This window comes from Bombus terrestris, chromosome 7, assembly GCF_910591885.1.
Source record: "Bombus terrestris chromosome 7, iyBomTerr1.2, whole genome shotgun sequence".
Taxonomy (NCBI): Eukaryota; Metazoa; Arthropoda; class Insecta; order Hymenoptera; family Apidae; genus Bombus; species Bombus terrestris.
In genome coordinates, this window is record NC_063275.1 from 2,143,843 (window position 1) to 2,167,513 (window position 23,671).

General features: G+C 42.8%; 1 protein-coding gene across 1 annotated transcript in view; it reads right to left on the bottom strand.

Moving 5' to 3' along the window:
* LOC105665893 overlaps positions 1-23,233 on the bottom strand; it is a 42,790-nt gene extending 19,557 nt beyond the window's left edge. Inside the window, exons 1-4 of the mRNA XM_048407354.1 lie at positions 22,529-23,233; positions 5,865-5,934; positions 3,753-4,201; positions 1,280-1,420 (exon numbers count right to left, since the gene is read on the bottom strand). Coding sequence (XP_048263311.1) covers positions 1,280-1,420; positions 3,753-4,183 — 572 coding nt within the window. The 5' untranslated portion in view covers positions 4,184-4,201; positions 5,865-5,934; positions 22,529-23,233. The remainder of the gene's footprint in view (positions 1-1,279; positions 1,421-3,752; positions 4,202-5,864; positions 5,935-22,528) is intronic.
* Positions 23,234-23,671: the final 438 nt, after the last annotated feature.

Consider the following 23,671-nt stretch of genomic DNA (forward strand, 5'->3'; position numbering starts at 1 on the left):
ATTATTCGACGCGCGCTCCCGATCGTTCGATTACGTTCGGACCAGTTTTTTTTTTACAATTTAGTTCTGTTTCTCACATGATAAAAATAACTTGATCTTTTTGAACGTCTGTTTTGAACGTACATCGACATTAAGGTATCGTAGGTATCATTAATTGCTTTGCTTCGTTAGATGCGTATGTTTCGTTGGCATTCTTCAGATATGCATATACATATTATGCAACATAACATTAGATCCAATACTATTTCAATTGTATAGTTATTTGGATAGATTTATGTGGCATAACAAGATATAACACTTATAGACGCGCATAAATTCGTATTTGTTCATGTGCAAATTCTAAGGATGACATCATGCCTTACCCCAAGGCAGTTGGAGAATATTTTAAAACCTCGCGAATGATGTCAATATCATTACCTTTTATGTTAACCTACTACAGGTTATTTAAGGAATTACTCACCATACAAATATGTTAAGAGAACTTTTTACCGTAATTCGCAATTTGTCAATCGACATCTGTGTATGCATTATTGTGAGAGGTAACTTCAGATGGCATAGAAAATTAGACGTCACAGATTCTGCGGAAACCTGTTTATTCAGTTTAGAACGAAATTTAATCCCGAACGTAATGTTGTCGAAAACCGACATTAAGTATTCCGTGCGTGAGCTTTGTCGTTTAACCGGATCAAACACGATAATGATCACACCAGGCAATAAGTAGAAGTCTATTAGGGAGATCGCGCGTGGGCGGAGGTGTCTACATTACCAAACTATGGCTAGTAACGCTTGACTCCAACCTCACCGATGAAATGCAGTCTCAAAGAAAGAAATACGAACTGTTAACTACTTGTAATGACTATGTAGAACGAGAAAGATATGGATTACATAAATCTGTATCGTCGACTTTATATTAATATATACTTAGTATGTATTGTGACGATAAAAGAATTCTAATCGCTAAAAATTATACGCTTATCGGAAGATCTTATGTAAAAAGATAATGTTCCTAAGAACTCTCCATATCGATATTTAATGTTTAACGTATCGGATGACGTGACACATAACGGCACACGACATGTATGTATATATATATATATATATACACACATACATACATATGTATATATACACATATACGGTGTGTGTGTGTGTGTGTGTGTGTGTGTGTGTGTGTGTGTGTGTGTGTGTGTACATCGTATATGTGTATATATACATATGTATCCCTAAGTAAGTACAAGTGCAGCAGCACGGAAGGAGAAAGAATATTTCAATTACTTACTCGGTATCAGGTACAGATGCGATCATAGAGGGTATACGGCCGTTGTGGTCCATAAACCGATTGATCTCCGGCTCTTCTTGAACAGGAGTCTCGTATACCAAAGTTTCTACCATTGATCCTTTACTCGAACCAAAGGAAACTCTAGAAAACCCAAGATACTTTTTTAGTCTCTAATATCTAGAATTATGTTATTCTTATACATGTGACTGCGTGTATTAGCAACAAGATAATGAACATAAACGAGGTAAAACAGCAGAGGAAGAACTATTGACATAAAAAACATTATTAGCCGCGCGGAAAGCCGAAAAAAATAGTTGCCGTAAACCTCAATTTCCTATCGCGTGACAGTACTCGAAGCAAGTGAATCGGACACTCGGCAACCGCAGGAGCAGGCGGTCCGATATCAAAATCGAAATCCCACGATCATGGGATCGAATTACAGGGATCGAGAGCAGTCAGGATTAAAACTGCGAATGTCTATCTTATACAATGTGCAAGACACGGTGGCATCGAATTTTAAAAATATCATCAGAGGATAATTGCTGTAATTTGTGCACACATATACGTATATCACAGTTCTATCGATTATCGTCGAAACACAAGTATAGAATTTTTGACGATGAAATTTAACATTCTAAACTAAACTAACTAGAAATTAAAATAACCAGTACCTTATCCTGCCTATTTGTCTATTATGTATTATACTCCGATTTTATCTTCTTTTGAAACATGGTTGTGATCTAGGCTGGAGCGGTTGTCAGTACGGTGCTGCCACATGACGACAGTTTTGCTCAACGAAACTATAGTCGAGAGGGTAATACAGAGTTACATTGTATAGAAAGATGCTTAAAGTCACATGGTTGCATAGTTGGACAGTAACGTTCTAAATACTATCGTTGTCTGTTCTCTAACGTACGTAGTTCCTTTCTACTTACTACCTTGTCTGTGTCACTAACCCGAATTTTTCTCGATGATGTAACTGACTCGTAATTGCTCGCCCACGCGTTGCTTTCTTACTTTCTTACTCAGAAAACTAAATGCGTTCACCTCAATTTTTTTATACTGTAGCGCATTATAATTGCATTAATTCTTCCTGGAATTCGCAGAAAAAAGGAAATATACGATACGTTACACTACTCGTATTTCAATTTTGTGTACCCACTTTTATATCGTTTTCTAATAGTTCTTTCCGATTATTTTTTTCGTATTCTTTTTTCACGACATTAATGCAAACAATGTAAAAGCTGTAAGTCTAATTGAATAGAAACTTATTCCGTAAACAACCTTCGGTTAAAAATGATTTTATGGCTGTACTAACGGAAAGAGGTTGGTATGTGTTAAAAGTACTGGATAGTTTCAGCAAACACCTAATTAAAAATACTGTTGAGTGGGAGGTTTCCCCTTTTAACGCTGCGTTATCGCGTGATAGTTAAATTTACCATATGTGACTTATCCGTCCATCCATCGTTACTAAATTAAGAAATTTCAGAATTAAACATTTCGATAATACGTTTTTACGTGCTGAAAATCATTGAATTAAAGACGTTATATCGCGGACTAAATGAATAAAAGCGGAAGGGCAAATACATAGGCAGATAATTTTTTAATGCTATTGTATCTGTAATGTCTGATACAAGGCCTATGTTATACTAAGGTTTGTTCAAACGCGGTCCATGAGACGTGGAACGACCGTGAGCTACCTCAACGTATAAATGTCACAGGAGTTCCAGCGACTCGTTCCGCAAAGCTAGAGTCACGTTTATTCCACTAAGTGGCATTCAATTGATAACGTAAATTCCTTAATACCGTATATATGCATACGTATACACTCGCATTGAAATCCTATCGCGAATTTAATCGCGAAAGAATTAAAAAGCTGCGGTCGTAAGTATCTTTGTGTTTTTCAAAGCGATAGATACAATTTTAACTCGGTCAACACTTCCAAACGTTCCACCTTGACAGTGAACCGACTCGCTACGATCTCCTTTTCCGTTTGATGGCGAGCGCCATTGAAACAGCGCTCGCGTGAACGTTACAACCGTCGCATCTTCTGCCTGTTGAATTTTTCCTGCAATTCTAACCGATACGTATGTGCTTCGAGTTTTTTCTTGTAGCAATGTGAGAAAACTACATATATCGCGATCGAACAAAAATATCAATGACGCACGACAGACGCTTTCTACCACTATCTCGAACGATAATTTCGATATAATAATAGCGCGTGTTCAAGGGTAAAAAGATAGACAATGACCGTGAATTACCAGAAATAGCAAAGAATTCGGGAGAGTCGATCGCTCGTACTAGTTTTGATACAGCAAAGGAAAGAGGTTAAAGACCGAATGAACCAATTTAGAAAGGTGATCTCGATACGACCTTTGAACTCTCTCTCTCCCTCTCTCTCTCTCTCTCTCTCGCTCTCTGCATCAACTTTATCTCTATCTCTAGCCTGGATATTCGTCGTGTTTGCTCTTACCTCTTTAGACTAGTGTGCTTGGCTCCGTTGAAAATTTTGTTCTTCCGATCGCTTCCGACCGTACTGGCCTCGCTGTTTATGCTGTACAGGCTGTCATCCTTGGTGACCTTGGACGTGTGCAAAGTCGATTTTTTCACCACGGTGCCATTGTGTTTCGGGCTTTCGGCCGACACTCCGTGTTGCTGCTGCTCGTCCTGCCGGTGATGCTGCTGCTGGTCACCAGCGTGCTCCTCGATCTTCGTCGAAACGATCATTGTTTTTCCCGTATCAACGTACTTTTTCGGAGAAACGGTGATTACTTTGCCTGCCGGCTTCGAAGCGATAGGGGGCCGTTCTCTCAGACTCTTCTGCAACTTACTAGCACGGTAATTGGCCTGATTCGAGTCTCCCGGTGGTGGTTTGTCTTCGGTCGGCAGCATGTACGACAACATTGTCCTTTCTCCGTTCACCTGTGCGAGAAAAAAAAAACCAAGCGATTCTACTTTGCGGAAAAGGGAAACGATGGTAATTGGTAGGACAGATGGCTGGGGCAACCTGGCAACACAAGCGCACAAGTCGATTTCCCTGCGCTGGAAATCATTGGCGTATCCTCATGCTCGTGTCCGGTGCTAATCGAGCCACGAAGGAAAGAGGTTGCGCTTGAATTACCAATTGGAACTAATTACACCATCAGCCGTGAGTTAGTATCCGTTAACGCTTCAACGATCTCTATGAAACGCTTTCTTTTCTCTAACGGATCGACATTGGTGGTATTATAACTGTAGAAACGATGCGATCCGATAGAAACGCTTCTGTCATTGTTGTCGAATCGTAAATGAAAATTTTCGAACCAGCACCGTGGAAAAAGGTGAAACGAACGGTTCTTCGAAATCTATTGGCGGATTAAGATGTTTTTCAGGTTTCCAGTAAGAAGAGGTTTGGAACAAGTTCAAGCGGCGGTTCTTTAACGTGCGGATTTTAAAGTGGAGAGAAAGGTACGGCTGGAACGGAGAAAGAAACGAGAGGATCTCGGGAACCGTGACGGCAATCCAAGACGTTAGATCACGCTTCACCACATTGGATCCCGTTCACTCTCAAAGGATGCGGTGAGCAAGGATATCGTGACTCACCGATTGTCTCTTGTCACTTTAGATTTCCGTATCGTGTATCTTGACGATCATCTCTGGCGAGTTCGTGTATGGATCGATTGGAACGAACAACTATTATTGGCAAAAAGTAAACTATGGTAGCGCACGCGAGTCTATGACCGATGGGTTGGCAACTAAGTAATTGCGGGTTTTGTTAATACCACCTAATGACAAGACCCGCAATCACTTAGTTGCCAATCCAATAATACGTATTACTATACACTTACGTCCGATCGTTTTTGTAACGCTCTTCCGTTTCTAGACGAGAGAAATATACGAAACACGAAGTTCTATGGACGAAAGACGGAAGGAAGAAAAAGGCGCGCTCGTCGAAGAAAACGGATAACGCGAACCGGCCGACAGAACGTTAGAAACCTACGACGACCGAAAGGTTATGGAAGGAACGAGGATGTCGGACAAACCTCTTTGCTCGCGCTTCGTTCAAACTCCATTCCCGCCCCCTTTCCTTCGATTACGTCATCCTGCAATAGCAGGCTCTCCCTCGTCTATATCGGACCGGGCGCCGCCGCTTTTTTCCTATATCGACTGGCTGTTCCGCCAGCGCGAGCCAGGCGCAGCTTGCAAATCGCGTTTCGTTTCATCTTTGCCCGTCGCTTTGCGATGCGCTCCGGGGCTTGCCGATGCATTTCAGTCGACACGTACGCCGTATACTCGATCGTTGCTTTTTCTTTGTCTTTCGCCGATTTCACCGAACTTCGTAGTCGCAATAACGACGAAAAAAAAGAAGAAGAAAAAAAAAACAAGCAGACAGTTAAAATAAAATCAATATCGACGGCATTGTTGGAGCGGATTCAATTGACCGAGTAAAAGCCGTATATAGGAGCGCGGTAAATTCGGCGACGATTAGTCGCGGAACATCGTGCGTATTCTCGAACGGTTCTGTCAGGGAATTCGTGGCAGAGAGGAAGTGCATTGGAAAGTAATAAAAAGACATCGGGTAGCATTTCATTCCTAGGATACTTACGCTGTGACCAAGGAGCCTTCGAGTCGGTGACTTTTAAAAGGCTGGCGTGCTGGACTGGCATTTGGGCTACCTGCAACACAAACGCGATATTTCGTGTCAGAACATCGCCTAGAATTTGGACGAGAGGCCTATTTCGAGTGTCGAAGCTCGCGGTATTTTAACGCGAATGGCATGCATTCCAGCGTATCAGCAGCGTGCTCCGCTGGAATTTAAAACTGCGAGGAGAAAGAAATATCAGCGAGGAAATATCAGCAAGAAGCGACGCTCTGCATTTGCTTTGGCAATTCTAAAAATGCCATTAGTCGCGGAACCTGGAAATCTCTCGGTAGGCTGGGTTAGTTCCAACCCTGGCCGTGGAGGATCGCTCTTTTTCAATGGGCAATGCGTCAACATTGTCAGCAGGCGTGGCACGGGACGAAGCGGGAGCAAGCGATCTCGCTGGCTGAATAGGCACCTGTTTTCGCAGACAGGTGACACAAACGCGCACAACGCGGACTGTATGCAAACGCGTGAGAACCTCGGGATAGACCGAGGGCAATGACTGCTAGAACAGCGCGGGTGCGCCGACAGACGAATGTCTTGAAAAAAAGTACCACCTTCGACCGTCTGCCTGAGCCCTCTCGCTCGAGATTTCCATTGCCAACTGCCACGGACTTGTCTACTCGACAGACAAACCCTCCGGAGAAACCTACCATGTATTCGACGATGCGGGTTTTCCAAGTCGTGCGCGTCTTTCGCTTTTTCCTTTTCACCGTCATTTCCTACGCCGGCCAGAAACATCGTTTTAACAAAGATATGCACCACTGCCTCGCGCGACATCTTTTTGTATGCAACGTATGAACGCGGAGAACGATAAGAGCGGATCGAATTCTATCGTCCGTGGTATTTCGCAGAACGAACGATCTCTGCGACTGCGAGTTTATTTACGTGGGATTATCGGCCTCCGGTAACTGATACTTGCAGGAATGGTGGTGGAAATTTAAACGAATTGTGCCACGCGTGGATGCGAGAAGTTTCTGAGAGTCGACGATTCGTGAAATATGGATTTACTGGAAATAAATCGAAAAATAAAATTTGTGTACAAACACACCACATATCTGGAAGATGCGGGTTTCGCTCGTGGTGTGTAAACTGATCCAAACGGCATTAGAAAGGAAACTGGACGTCGACGAACTTATCAACCGTTTAAACTAGTTTAAAGCGAGCAAAGCGCAAACGAAGTTACGAATACGTGATTGCGTTTTTATCGTACGATTGGGTCGCGCGTCGTGCGTCGTGATCACGGTGCATGACAACTCACTGTAGTTCGGTGCATCGAGCCACTAAATTGATAAATTTGCATGACCCGCTATTCACGGACAACGTCGTTTTACGACGCAGCAATGATTGCAATCAGGCTCGCCTTTCCAGTTACGACGATCGTACGCGATTCCTTTCGTCACAGCGAGCGTTCGCTTTCATCACTAAGGTTGAACAATTTAATTGTTGCAAACTAGTCATCCGCCGTTGTCAAGGTAAAAGAGAGTCTGTTTTTGTTGGTCGCGAACGTTGCACTATCGCTGTCTGCTTTATCGTCTTTTTTGCAAAAAGCAACTCGCGTGTCATTTCTTCGCTGTAATACGATACCGACTAGTGTCGTAGTAATCGAGTTGCGTGCCTTCCCAACACTTTCGTTTCGACCAAAGTTTTCTAACATCCTTCGCGCATGAAATTTTGTCAACCAGCGACAGCTATCGATTATGAATCGCATTAACATAACGTTTTCGTTTTACGTTCGGTAAGACGAACACGCGATGCTTACATAATTGCGAGACTCCAATGGAATTGTCGTAAACAGAGGGCTTCGTACTTGTCACCGTTAACGTTAGCGCGCCTACGTTTCATCTCACATGACCGCGTTATTTACAGGCTGGTCGCAATGTATGAATATAAAATGCTTTGGCCAACCGTGGATACTAATCAATTCTGAGATTTTACTCGCAATGTTGAATCGTAATTAGAATGGTCGGTGATGCGGGAAATTTGCGCAGTCCTGAAATCGGTCATCCCTGTCAACGCGGAACGATCGATAAAGCATGTATCGTAAATATCCAGGCAAATTCGAATATATATATATACATATCCTAAGGAAAACACGATAACAGTTTCGTAGAAAAGTCTGTACATGAAACGGACGACAGGCGTAACGACACGTTCGATGTTTATTTTAACTATGCTAAAATACACGCATCGTAATCATCGAGCGTAGAAGCTCACGCATCGTTTGCTACTCTTTGACGCCTCCCTCTTACTCCCATTACGCCAAACGATTATGCTTCGATGATAAAAGCGATTGAAAAATGTTTATTTCCGGCCACGAACTTCTAACGTTATATCGTACGAGATTTCCGGTACCGTGACTTCCTGTTGCTAACAGTTCCAGCACCTCTTCAACATTGAAGACGGTCGAGAGGCAGCGAGTGGGAAAATAAAAAGCCGATGCTATTAAATATAGCTTTCACGCTTATACGTATACTAGATAGCAAAGTTTGCGATAGGAAAATCTTGTCACAGTAATTCTTGATTGCACGTTGCTGTGAAGATCAAGCTGAATAATTTGTTCTATATGTAAATCATTTGAAAAAGTATCGGCCTCTGCGGTGATCTCGTTTTATGTTTGCTGTTTAAATTGCACGTGTGTATCATTGTCGCTAAGTTTCGTGTTTCGGCATATTTAGGTAGAATATATTGTACGTACATCGGGGATATAGTCTCTGTACGTTAAACGCGGGCTTGTCGACAACACGGACGCGAAATAAATGATTCTCACGACTTGTGGGAACTTTGTACGTCCGACGCGATTCGCTCGTAAATTCAGCGGAGGATCCAGAAGTCTTTCTTGGGAAGAGCGGCGTATCGAAACGTGGAGAAGTGCGTGGGTACACTTTTGAGCCTTCTATGAGATTTAAAATTTGCTGGCAATTTGCATTTTGATATTTCTGTCCGATTTAATTAATTGATAAAATAATTAATTAAATAAATTAATTATATAGTTTCTTGTCGTTTTCTTTTGTTTCTCGACGAAACAACAAATTACACTTTGCGCGAAGAAGATGCGAATTCGCGTCTTACATACTTCACGTGGTATCCTATAAAAATGTTAGCTACCGTTAAGTAAAACAGAAAAAGAAGCAACGAATGCTATAGATAAAATGTTACGAATGTGTTCTTGCATTGCATATTTGAATAATACGAAACCCCAATTATATAACAGTAACATATAATAGGAAAACCCAACCTAACTCTCGTGAAGTTCGTTCCGGCTTTTAAGGAATTTAATAAAATAATACAGTTTATTTAGTACCTCTCCATCGGTAAAATTGTTTCCAAGCATATCACGCTAAAAAACGTTACCAGAAGTATCTTTAATATCCTCATTGATTTCTAATAAAATATTACACTTGTTAAAGGCTGCTCGGTATGTTCGTTCCGATTTTTAAGGAATTCTTAACCTTTTTAAGGAGAATCTTTAAGGAGAGATTCTGGAAGGATGGAATGTTGAAGTTGCGTGAAGACGGAGAAAGGTTGTGTAACAGAACGACACCTACACAATTCGACAAACGTATATCGAATCGAGATGTAAATCGGAAAAAACTTTCCGATCTTTTCAATCAATCCAAATATACGCGAGAATTGAGGTTATACGCTCGTCAGAGCATACCGCCCTCAAAGTGTTAGTAATTTCGTTCCTCCGCCGTTCCCTGTCCAATTTTCGTCCTTTGACGTTTCTCTCTTGTTCCTTTCCTTTAATTTTATCGGTATCGTCGTTCCACTCCACTTATCCTTATTACCGACGCGATTACTTTTAATACGATTCAATCGCTGTCGCTATCGTTATCCATCGATGCGTTTCGAGATCGTGCTCCTCGAACGACCAAACACCTTTTCTCGGGCCAAGTCGTGTCTCAAGAGAGAGTATCAAAGTGTGCATATCTCGACGAGGATGCTCAAAGGGAAAAAGAAGCAGGCTCGAGCCTAGGCTCGTCACGACGCGACGATCCGAATCGTGATGAAGAAAAGAGGAAAAGGTAACGGAACTCGGCCGGTAACATCCGTCCACGCGTGTTGCTTTTAATGGTGTACGCGGTGATCACGGACCAGGAATAGAAGAAGACGATTGGCCAATAAGCTGAACCAGGCTGAGAAGAGCGCGGGAAGTTTGCTCTCCGATAAGGAAGCACGTAATAATCGGTTAAAATATCCGTCCGTTACTCTCCTCTGCTTCGTTTTTCTCATCCTCTTTCTTGGTTCATCGCTTGACCGAACGAGCCAAGCCGAGCCGAGTGTCTCTCTTCTCTCGTTCCTTTTTTTCCTGCTCGACGCGTCTCTGTCACGGGTATTAACGTAACTGTAGTACCGAGCGAACCGTAATACGAGCGCGCGCTTCTTCTCGTATGCGTAAGAATCTTCGGCTACGAGTTAAGTCATCAGGATTACAGATGCCGTGTACATATTTCTTTGCGAATGCGACACACGTCTGTGTTCTGGATGCTCCGCTGGTGTTCGGTGCATGCCTATCTCTACCTACATTCTCCGTATGCACACACGCGCCGCTGTCCGCACGACACGACACTCCGTTCTCAACACAGGTCGGTGAAACGAGTCGTCGGATAATTAGATATCCGATATCGTTCTCCGTGGTTGACTCGCGCGATCTTTTCTTCTCGCCTTGAGCGCTCCAGAGATCGTTCGTGTCTGCGTTTGTTTGTGCGTTTCTGCTTTCTTTGCTCTACCTGATGAATATACGGTACACACGCCTAGAGCATATTTAGCTACCACGATTTAGATAGTAAACTGATTTCTTTTGCCAAAGACAACGTAGCAACGTAGGAACAATATAACGATGATATCGACAATAGCAGTCGATTTGCTTCGTCATTCCATCAATTATCTTACTTAGTATTGCTTTAAAGTAGTTTCCGCGTGATTGTTGAGTCATAGAGGAAATTCTGTTTTTAGCCTATTAATGTGCAAATTTTTAACATAATGTCTTTTACCGTATGTACATAAATATCGACCGCTGTATCCACCGAACAGCTTATTAATTATTTCAATATACAAGTTCGTCGCTACGATACTTGCCATATCCTTCTTTTTGTTCACCGTTTCCATCTATATAAACATGTACGTTTCTGCCTCTACATTTTACTCTTGGGTTGGCAACTAAGCGATTGCGGATTTTGCATTACCACCTAATGACAAAATCCGCAATCACTTAGTTGCCAATCCAATATCTCTCTCGATGGACGTTTTACAAACGTACACATTTTCCGGATCCAACGAAACTCTACGTAGGAAGAGAAATACAAGTCACGATAACTTTTAATCTTCGAAATTGTTATTCGGATCGCCAATATGCTCTGCTATTTTCTCCAGCTGGCAGAATTAGCCGACTTAATCCCGGCAGATTTCATAAACGTAGTAGCTTTCAAGCGCCCTTTTATCGCGAAATGCATACAGAAGCGAGAGCGTCGCGCCACCGAGGGAGAGCCGTTTGCTCTTCATTCTCCCTTGTAGCGAATAAGAGAGAAAATGATCGCTAATGTACGTACACGTACTTACACAGAGAGCGATTCATCAAGGGATACAACGGATTCCATGACGCGACGCGATTTTCATTTAATTCCGTGCTCTGCCAAAGAGAGCGCAGTTCTTGTCGTTTACCTTACGTTACGGCACGAACAACGGACTGTTGTTTCGTGGCCGAGGTTTCAACGTTTCCGGAAGCACAGATACGCGAGGCAGAAACGCTTTCTCGCTCAACGACGAACAAAAGGTCTCAACTAAATCGTTCGTGGCGAGGAAAGATCGACCAAGTTTACAGCTACTGGACGCCGTGGATACCGTTCCGAGTTACAAAGTTCAAGATAGAATTACCTGAAAAGTATCGGTAACTCTATATTTCCGTTTGCCGCGTGAAATTCTCCAACAACGAGTCCAATACAAATGAGAAAAATTAAGATACACCGTTGCGAAATCTCGGCTGCCTCGTGGGTCAGCCTGGAACCGCGCTCCGCTTATCTTAACCCGAATACAGTTGATCAGTTGTTATCGCGTTATTAAATAATTCCGGCGATATTCCTTGGCGATATTCGTCGTATCCGCGTCCGACGCACAGCGGCTTCATACTGTCAACATCCTGGTCAATGCCTCACGGCGACTCGTTCGCCGCACGAGTTACAGCATCGAGTTCGACGTTAATCTCCTGGAGCTGAGCAAAGTTGCCCGGCAATTGTGAAATATCCGCGCAGATCGTCTACTCGGCACACTGTACCGTGTTGCGAGGTCGACCTGTACGGATGAACCCGTACGGGTTCTAGCAGCTGGTTGGGTGCCAGCGCCAGCTAACGTCTATGCTTTCCGACGTTGTCCGCTGGTATTATAACCAGGAAGATGCGCGCGCCCGATCGGAGACGTAGTCTCTCTCTCTCTCTCTCTCCTATCTTATTGTGAAAATCGCTCGAGCCTCGTTACCTCAACCTCTGTCACCTTCCGGCTTATTTTCATTCTTCGGACCAGACTCGGATCGACGATGACGTATCGTATCCTCGTGGAACGTATACGAGCGACCAAGTACGTGCATCGATCATCTTCTCTTTTCCCGATTTCCTCGTTGCACAGTAAGTTGCAAGGGTGATTCTCGCGGCTGGCCAGAGAAGCAGCGGTTAAACGTTCGACGCGTGCCTCGCATTCGCGAATGAGGTTTTTCCACAGGCATGGCGAGGAACGAAAGAAGAAACAGAGGGACCAAGTGCGAAGCTGGCATGCGAATCGCGATTACATTGGTCGCGATCGTACGTGTACATACACACGTACGCGTATCTGTGTATATCATCGCACAGTATAATGACGCGTGCACGCGATATTCCAGCTGACCCTCGTTCGCGTAATCAAGCCCTCTGCTCTCCTTTTTTTCCCGTGGCAGGCTGTCTTCGCGGCATTTGGTTTTGTCGCCGGCTGAAACGCGCCGTTTTACGTATGCGTTCACGCGAGAACGAGGGATCGCTTCGCAGATTTATTCGCCACAAAGGCACAGCTTTTCAATGTCGTTATTTATCTGTGCCGAGTCGCAGGTCGCAAAACGCCCCTCGCTACGGCCCTTCGCTCAACTCGCAGCGAGCTTGCAAGATGCATAAAACGAAGTTACAGAATAAAACACGAAACAAATGCATTGGCTACGACTTTTCAAGTACCGAGCGCGTTTCGCGTCTTGTCGTATTCCAAGCTCATCGTCAACATTTTGTTTGCAGGATAGCCGCTTGTCCGTGGTCGTCCGTGGTATCGTCTCGAACCTACCTTTCCCTTTATTCCTCTCCTCTCGTGCGTATCTGCGATAGAGCTAAACGTGGCAGCGAAAAAGCGATCGAAATTCCGCGCTTCAATTTGCCGTCGCGTGTCTCGCACGTTGTGAGCGCAGCGTTTCGAACAGCTGGATAATTTGGAATGCGGACAAAGTGCGTTACATAGGTAAGGTTCGTGGAATATCGTCGACCGTGGAGGAGCGTAGGCGCGTAAAGAGTCAACCGTTGGAATTGAACGGGTCAAGTTACGACGATGTGCCAAGCGGTGAAGTAATCCAATAAACTCATTGTCAGCTGCCGCGAACCTTGCGTCGAGCTGCTCGCGAAAACCCTTTTCTTATTCGATTAGAACTCTGCTTCCCCTTGGCGGACGTTCGCGCGGCAATTGTCCTGCGCGTTCGTAATTTCCTTCTTTTCTTTCATCCACGAACATTTCGATCGAACAACGGCACATTCAAGCTTCGACTTTTAACGATTATCTTAACGCTAGAACTACCGGCATTTGAGACGTAGCTATCTCCATCAAAGCCAATCAAAATGACCGGTCTTTAAAAAATACGTAATAGTAGAATATTTTTATATTTATTGATCTATTATTATCTTAGAAAAGGAACTGCGTGTTCTGAGATCGTAAAAACTATATAATAACAACTTTAATAATAAAAATAAGTACAATAATGAAGAACATTCAGCACCAAAATCTTTGGTAACAAGAATATTAAAATAAATTTCCATTGGTAAATATAAGAAGTGTAATAAAATAATAAGCGTAATAGAATAAATGAAATAAAAATATACCTTAAATTATTAGGTACAAAATTTATCATTCGTCACATTTCTTACAAACGTAAACTCTCTTTTGTCTGCATTTTCCGCACATATATTTTTCACAAAGATCGCAAATGGCGATGGTATTATTATTATTACAGTACACTGCTTGACATCATTTGCATGAATAAGGTGAGTTCTTTGATGTACTTTGGATCTCAGATGCTCTATGTTCTACCGTGATTTTTCATTGTCAGCGGCAAGTTCATTTGCTAATTGAAACGTAAAATCTTTTCTAGATATCTGCTCACCTGTGGTTTCCTTATATAAAACCCAGCTAAATCTAAAATATTAAAAAATACTTGAAATGGTCATCTTCCTGATTCTGACTTTACGCTATACTTTTTTGCCATTTGGTCTGCTATATCCACCCCAAATTTTCTTTTATTATAAAATTCCACCGTTTCAGGTAGGCCCTTTTTCCTGAATAGGGAAATCCAATGAATAAAACAAGATTAAAGTTTATTATATTATTCCTATAGCAAAAGTCATTGCATCATTGAGGAGAAAAAATTTTCTTTTATTATAAAATTCTACCGTTTCGGGTAGGCCCTTTTTCCTGAATAGGGAAATCCAATGAATAAAACAAAATTTAAATTTATTATATTATTCCTTTAGCAAAAGTCATTGCATCATTGAGGAGGAAAAATTTTCTTTTATTATAAAATTCCACCGTTTCAGGTAGGCCCTTTTTCCTGAATAGGGAAATCCAACGAATAAAACAAGATTAAAGTTTATTATATTATTCCTTTAGCAAAAGTCATTGCATCATTGCGGAGGAAAAATTTTCTTTTATTATAAAATTCTACCGTTTCGGGTAGGCCCTTTTTCCTGAATAGGGAAATCCAATGAATAAAACAAAATTTAAATTTATTATATTATTCCTTTAGCAAAAGTCATTGCATCATTGAGGAGGAAAAATTTTCTTTTATTATAAAATTCCACCGTTTCAGGTAGGCCCTTTTTCCTGAATAGGGAAATCCAACGAATAAAACAAGATTAAAGTTTATTATATTATTCCTTTAGCTATTCCTGCGAAAGTCATTGCATCATTGTGGAGAAAAAATTTTCTTTTATTATAAAATTCTACCGTTTCAGGTAGGCCCTTTTTCCTGAATAGGGAAATCCAACGAATAAAACAAGATTAAAGTTTATTATATTATTCCTTTAGCAAAAGTCATTGCATCATTGTGGAGGAAAAATTTTCTTTTATTATAAAATTCTACCGTTTCAGGTAGGCCCTTTTTCCTGAATAGGGAAATCCAACGAATAAAACAAGATTAAAGTTTATTATATTATTCCTTTAGCAAAAGTCATTGCATCATTGTGGAGGAAAAATTTTCTTTTATTATAAAATTCTACCGTTTCAGGTAGGCCCTTTTTCCTGAATAGGGAAATCCAACGAATAAAACAAGATTAAAGTTTATTATATTATTCCTTTAGCAAAAGTCATTGCATCATTGAGGAGAAAAAATTTTCTTTTATTATAAAATTCTACCGTTTCAGGTAGGCCCTTTTTACTGAATAAGGAGATGCAATGAATAAAACAAAATTTAAATTTATTATATTATTCCTTTAGCTATTCCTGCGAAAGAATAGGGAAAACCAATGAATAAAACAAAATTTAAATTTATTATATTATTCCTTTAGCAAAAGTCATTGCATCATTGCGGAGAAAAAATATAACATAAAGTAGGAATTTTAAAGTAATATTGTCAAACCGGTCATTTTAATTGACGTGGTAATTCTACTGTTAAATAACTTCAACTGAAACGTTTAAAAAAAAAAACGTTTGGAAGTTGAACTGCACGGCTCGTGCACAGCTCGGTGTTTACAATGCCCCGAAACGACTGCAGTCACTGAAACGATTAATTAATCGTAGAACGTGGATGGAATAGAGACATCAGGCTACGATGATGTTTCGAACGTGGCGCGTAGCACTCGATCATTCAAGCCAAGGCGTATTCAACGTATCGCGTCCTGTGTTCCACAACTGTCGTACGTGAATTGTGTTTAGAAACGTGGCTTGTAAGAACGTACGTGTGTGTGTGTATGTACACGTGGTTGGATACGTTTCGTATGGAAGATACGTGAACTGAGTCATCGCGTAGTCGGGATAGCAACGCGTAACGGAATAATCGTAAAAAAGGACGCACGAGAACGCCGACCCATTCACACGAGTCGCAGATCGAAAGGAAAGTTTGGAAAACGTTTGCAAAAACTTACGAGCCAGCGTAATTACGTTACGGTGCATCGACGATGCGCTCGTATAAATTGCAGGTTGCGTTCGAAGGGAGGAAACGAACGTTGGAAGATCGCTGCGGCGAATTGCCGATGCTTGAAAAAACGGCCAACTACGAACGAACGTATCGCGAATGTGATAAATAAAAAATCGAGTACGATTCTATGTAGGATTCAAAGGAAGACGCGGCGGTGGTCTATTGGAGGCGAGAATCTCGCAGACAGAAACGTAGGAGAAAGGCTAAAAGAGACAGAGAAATTGTAAAACAACGAAGTAAATTAGTTAAGAGCGATGGCAAAGACAAAGAGGAATTTCGATGTTTCCAGGAAGCTACACGAGGCAAAGTTATTTCTATCCGACTGCAAACGTAGGTCAGCGCACCGAGACAATTTCCTGAACGGTTCATCCTACATACGAGCTATCCTCGTTAACGCGCTCTCGCTTTAACCGCATCTTTAACTTCTTTCGATGGAGCAACACGAAGCATAACCGTGGAAAATGAAATTTATTCAAAGTTTTAAGAACGTCCGGTTGGAATGGCGAAGTCGTCCGGAGCCGACTACCACGGCAATTCCTTCGCCGTGTTCGAAGCAAAAAGAAATGAAAAAGGGGGTGACGAGAGCGAAGCATCGACGATTGTCGGCTTCCTCTCACGCGCTGGTAAAAACGCGCGAGAAAGACGAGAGGCAAGGTTTTTCTTTTTCCACTTCTCGAACGATCGTGTCAACAGCAATGTTCGCTCTTCTTTCGATAGCGTCGCTCCCATGCGGCACCTCGCATCGAATAACCGAGTTCCAGCGAAAATATGCTTCGCGTGGTTCAGCGATTTAATTCAACTCTCGCGGTGCTTAATTTACGGTTGCGGAAGTGTACGGTACCGCGTGCTTCCCATGGCTACAGTTCTATCTATATACCGTGGATACAGCTCCGTTGCGAGAAAAGGGCCGCGAAATCTCTTTGGAATTGTTTCACGCGACGCGACCGTGTCTTTCCTTTTGAATTCCTAGCCGCAAATACATTTTCGCGTTGGAATAAAAATGAGAAATCAGACGATCGTAGAAAAGTCGCCCTTCGATCCCACCAGCGATACGAAACGAAATGACGCGACGCTGGACGACGAGGAAAGGTTTGTAATTTAGGGTAGGTCGCGATTCGTCCGTTAAACGATGCCAGTTGCATGGCACGTGGCGCGTCGTTTAAACGTTGACCAGGAACCGTGCAACGGAGTTCGCATCTAACGTGCACGCGGCGGATCTCTGGCGTCAAGGGCAAACATTTTGATCGATACAAACGGTACGAGGAAAACGGTGAACGTGGAGGTACGACGCAAAATGGGTACACAACGTGCACCCACGTACCTACACGAATGTAACATACATCGCCGTGGAGTTAAGTCATTCGCCAGAATTAGAACGTACTGGCAAATGATGGACGTCGGTGTTTCAAATTCGATATACATATATGTATAATGTTAGATATACATCGTAGGCTATTTAGCGCTGGTCGACCGTACGACCGGTTGGTCGCGCTGCTTTCAAAACCCACCGCCTGGCCGTACTGATATTTTATTTTCCCTCTGCCCTTCCCTTATTTTCTTTCGAGTTATTAACGAGATACCTTGCACCGCACTCGACTCTCATTTTAACGATGCTACCGTGCGCCTCGAGTGGCATTCTCCCTCCTTCCTTTGTTCTCTTTTATTATCGAGCCATCGAAATCGTTTCGTACGATTACTCGTCTGCGCTCGCTTCCGTCTACGTAGCTTATGTAACGCGCGTCATCCGCGTGCACGTCGCACTACTCGCTTTTCAATCTAATTTTGACCGCAGCCTACGTTCTTCGTTCCGCGAGCTTATTCCACGCGCGAGAATTACGACCAACTGTTCGTCCTTTTCCTTCGAATCTTCTTTCCAATAATCTTCCATGGAACCACGAAGCGGCTAACTTTCTAACCATTCCAAAAGCTGTCCTTTTACGCCTGGTAATATCGAGACTCGGACGAGAAAATAAATTCGAGAGACGAAGCGAGCTTATCGAGAGATCCGAAAGGCTGGTTCACCGCGTGGTGAACCGAGTGGCTGGAGAAAGTTGCTTAAACTAAAATAGCCAATGATTCCATAGCGAGCCGAGGATTACCAGTTAATGAAAGTTAATGAAGAGTAGCGAGCGAGCGGAATAAATCGGCTGATCGCATTGCACGTAGATACCGAGCGGTTGCGTACTCGAGAGCGGCAAAACGGCAGCGGTAACTGCATCAGCGACAAGGATAACGACATATCCAGGTTTAATCTCCGAGACGAGACGAGAGACAGGACGGGCAGGATGCATCGAATTTCAAGCACTTAACACAAAGATCGCCACACTTTCCCTCGGCACGACCCTTCCTTCCACTTCTCTCTCTTCGTCGACTATCCCTGTCCGGCTTTCGGTATTGTCGTAACATCGCTGACCCGTGAACGCACCGATCCAATAGGTACGAGTTATCCGAGACTATCGAATTTCATTGTCACTGCACCCTCGAAAAGCGGTATCCGATCGGCCTACGGACAGGTGCGGCACGATTTACAGCCAATCTAGCCCGATTCGTCCGGTTAACGAACCGGAAGGATATATCGTCGCGAATGCCTTCGGAGAAACAGTTTCCAATTAGCCACCGAGATAATTTAATTATCCAAGTGTGTATATATACATATATCGTACGCTTAAGCGTATAATACGATAGGAACGGAAAGGAGATGGACCATAAAGTGGTGCAACCTGGGATGAGACCAGAAATCGTCTCGCTTCGTGTGGCCAGCCATTTACGGCAGTCGTTATCTGTGCGAGTGGAGCAAAAATAAAATAGCCAGAGGCAGGGAATCGCAGAATTCGCGTAGCTGCGTTACAGTCGATGGTATGTTCGATGTATATTCCGCGGAGATTAACATCCCTCGTGATAGTGATCGTCTGTTGATAGAAGAGGAAATGCTCGTAGGGCGGTAGGTCGGCCGTTTTGCGCGACAAAGAGGTAGAGGAGGATGCAAAGGCAAAGGCAAAAGCAAAGGCAAAGGAAGAAATCGATACGACGCCTGCGCGTCGTGGGACCTAACCCCGCTCGAATCGGCGTCGTTCGTCCTACTCGAAGCTACTACGCTTTTCCCATCCTCCCTTACCGCCGAACTTCCCTTCCAACCGCTTTCGTTATCGAAACGGAGGACACCCTCTTGGCCAGTAACTCACCGCGTTTTATTGCCATCGAACGACGGCTGTCGCTTCATGGGGAGGAATCATCGATGCCAGGATATCGCACTGTGTAGATACGTTGTGCGTATATGGAGTGGGGGAGAGGTGAGCTTCTGCTCGGCGGACCGCTGCGATCTTTTGCGTTTGCCTAATGTTGTCTAGACGTCCTCGTGACACAGCAAACTTTAACCCACTCGCTGTGTACAGCGACTGACCCGGATATTTTGGCTCGAGATTAAATCACTGTTAGACGTCCGTTCAAGATGTTTAAGAGATGTTAGCTTAGATCTATAGATGTACGTTCGTTTATGTACACCGAACTGCACTAACGCCGACCATCTGCCAGGCTATCTCGAAGGTTTACACGTGTAACCGTGCGACCATCGTTTTCGCAATAATCGCCACGTCTGTTTGTTTCTTCGCAGCTAAAGAAGCGCGAAAGATACGCAGCGTCGATGGAAACGTCGATTGCCCTTACGAAAGGGTCAATTCGATTTTACGCTGTACAATCGCGTAATCGCGGTGGTCCACGCAGCTACGCACTTGGAATTATTAGGTTGGCAATACTATATACTGGCATTACTATCTAATGACAAAATTCGCAATCACTTAGTTGCCAACCAAATATAACGAAGTTCCGTAACGAACAGGTACAAATACAAAGGAAAGTATGGCACGCGATCGTCTAATGGCCTACAGCTTCACCGCAACCAACAATGATACCAAAGCCGTGTGGCTTAAATTCTAACGTAAATCGTGAGCGCTTTAAACGCACGAAGCAACTTAAAAGCGATAGATGATTATTTAACCAATGATTATTATTTAAGTGCAGCATCGTCTCCGCGATAGTTTCATACGAACCGAAAGATCGTATCTGGCGAATGAGTAAATACGTCACTCGAGGATCATACTTTTATAGATAACGTAATTATACGTCGTGTGATGGCGATCGACGGTTCCGATAGAGCATACCGAATAGCATCATCGATCCCAGACTTATTTACCGCTCATCTTGGAACACGTTGGACCGGCTTCCACTCAAGGAGGATGTTCGACGAGTGGTCCTCGTTGTTTGTTCGCGTGTAGACTGACACAGTTACAACACACTATTGCTTCTATTCGACAACTTTACCCACACTATCAACCAGCGATTCTTTTCATCTTTTCGCTTGCAATTTCGCCTACATAGCCAGCAAGTAAATGCTTACTTGGGTGGACCCTGCCTTTCCTACCGAGACTCTACCCCGTGATATTTGCGAATATCAGTGGAAAAGTTTAATCAACGTCGAAGCTTGACGTACGAACGAAGTGAACACACTCGAGGCGATCGAGTAGTTTTATAACAATCGTGGCTGTAGGAAAAACGTGACATTGTATCGTATAAGCTTTCTCGGTATGATCTGGCAAACGCCATCAATTCTGGAAGTTGCAATTTTTACGATTCAACGTCGCTGATTAGATTTTGCGAAATATTTGATTATACGTATAATTATACGTTTGAGATTCGATAGAATAATTCTATATAATTACATACAGGTATATTTGCAAATCCGTTTTATAGGGTATTAAGCGCGATGAATTAGGTTATGTTCTGGTCGAACGAACCTGGAAGAATGTTACGCAATAAGGTGATCAATTTTGTAAAGCTATTAGCAGTATCGAACAGATGTTGGCTTTAGGTGTCTACCGTAGAAGAACAAGGTGACACGAAAGGAAACGGGGATTCGCGACACAGAACGTGAAATCGCGTAACAGATTTAACGTATTACTTACTAGTGTATCTGGAACAACCTGTTCGAAAAAAACATGGCCGCGGATTAGAGACGTCCCTGACTTGTATGTAATTAGCCTGATCATACCGCTTCCATGTCTGTTCGTTTCAACGGAAACTTGATTTCAGCAAGAACAATCATTTTTATCACTTGATTTTCCAGCACCTCACACACGTCGATAATATTTTTATTACGCGCGCTAAAACTCTCGCTTCGCATTTGGCTCCCGAAACAGTATAGTATTTCGATACGGTATTTCTACTTTTTGTGTTAAAATATCGTTGTTGAATATCGTTGACGAATATTTCATAGTCGATCGTTTCAAAAGCGACTGTTTCAAAGTAAATTTTTCAAAGTTACGAGCATACGAGTTTTATTTCCTTATTATATAAAATAACCGAGCCGCTAAAACTAGCTCGTGAAAGTTCGTCGTCGTCGAACGAGGTAAATTAAATTCGTTCAATTTCAAGACTCGTTACATTTTTGTATTAATATTCTTATGCAGTCGTAGAAGCACGTTATGCAATATCAAAGTGATATGACCAGTTCGAGCATTGGATCGTATTACACCGAGTATATGCAACGCGCACGGTTCTGTATTATTGTGTTTTTATACGTGGTTTGAGAAAACTCATCGCACCGTTTGCCATTCTCAATCGCTCTCAAGCTGCAGTATTTTACGGATGAAAAGTCAAGTTACCGACGTTCCGAGCCACGAACGAATACCATTGAGTATTGTCTTTTGAAAATTAACGTTTCGAAATAAAGAAGCCCCTTATAATGAGACGCGCGAAGACAACGAGTTTTTCCTTTTGACAGCGCTCTCATCCACGGTCACGTGCTTCGTATGTTTATTGCGACACCGCTTATACCTACATTGTGTCTTTTTTTATTCGCGTTAAAATACGAGCAAATTCGCACTCAGAAGTCGATCACGTTTAATTTGAGATACCATACTTATTCTATTTCAAAGGTAATGTTTCGCGTTATTTAAAATTAAAATTTCTCAGCGACAAAGGAAGAAAGAAGTACGAAGAAGAATTACGTTCCCACGTCGTTCTATGCATATCTGTTGAATATCTAGTTGAAGCTAGGAAATATCGATGTGATTCACGCTCGATTTAATTGACGATCGATGAGCGGTGGTGTCGCAGAGAAATTCGAATTCGCGGTATGTATTCGAAACGAGTAAGAAAACAATTATCCGGATGATTTAGGTGATAACGAAAGGATAACTATTTGAGAAGGAAGCAGACTCACCGAGGGTAGTCGGAGAGGTCGTCCTGGGCAAACAGCTGATCCGGCTGGCTCTGTGGGTGTCGCTTTCGTTCAAGTTTCTTAATCGTGATCGGCTAACCTCCAAAACTAGCTGCGCAATCGAGTGAACGGGGCGGGGATAACTGATCGCATGGAAGGCAGTTGGCGTTTCCTTTTCGCGTGTCTTGCCAGCGAAACTCAAAGTCCTGTTGCAGTTAAAGCGGCACGTAAAGATCACGAGGATCGCGGATACTAACGAAGGGTGGCCGTTGCGTCATATATCGTTGCCAGGCGAACGGGACGTAACCCAATTCGCGGCTGGCAGCTTCAGCTTCTGCTTCTGTCTCTCGTCTCATCTCTCTTGTTGCTGCTTCGATTTCAGGACATTCACTCACAGGGGCGAACTATGATACACGAGACACACCGCGAATCACTCTACATTCACCAAACAGTAAACACTCTGCGTTATACAGTTAGTGAATGATCGGACGATTAATTCAGTCCTTTTCGCGAGGAGATCGGCAAAAGCCGATGCCTCCCCGACTACACTGTCAACCACCGCGCATCCAGTAAATTTCGTCTAGGTATTTACTTCAATGGAACAACCACTGAGCAAAGACGCGACAGGAAAGGCCAACGCGAGCGGCAGGGAAGACGAAACCAAGAGACGAAGCGAAACCCGCACTCGCACCAGTGGAAATGATACTGCGGCTTCCTGAGACTTCATTCCGTATATACTGTACATAAACACCAATGCGCAGACGCGGAATAATCGCGCCTGTCATCTACCGAAATCCTTCTCGTCAATTTTACTTTTCCTTTACAGTCGTCACAAATACATCGATGCATGATTTTTTATTTCTCACATTCCTTTCTTCGAAAGTTTTCTATTATTCATTTATCGCATAAAATAAAGTTGATCGAACTTTTAAAATATCTTTGTCTCCCGTCAATTCGAACAAAAGGTCGAATAAGTTTGTCAATGTTTATTTTTTCCTATCTTGTCTATTAATAGGAGTAGATAATTTTTTTACGTTTCTTGTGCAGTTGTCTGTTTCTATTTAAATAGAATAGCCCTCTTCAATCTTGCATCGAATTGTGTTCAATTGTAGTATCTTAAATATTAAGTGCTATTGTTTATTTTCG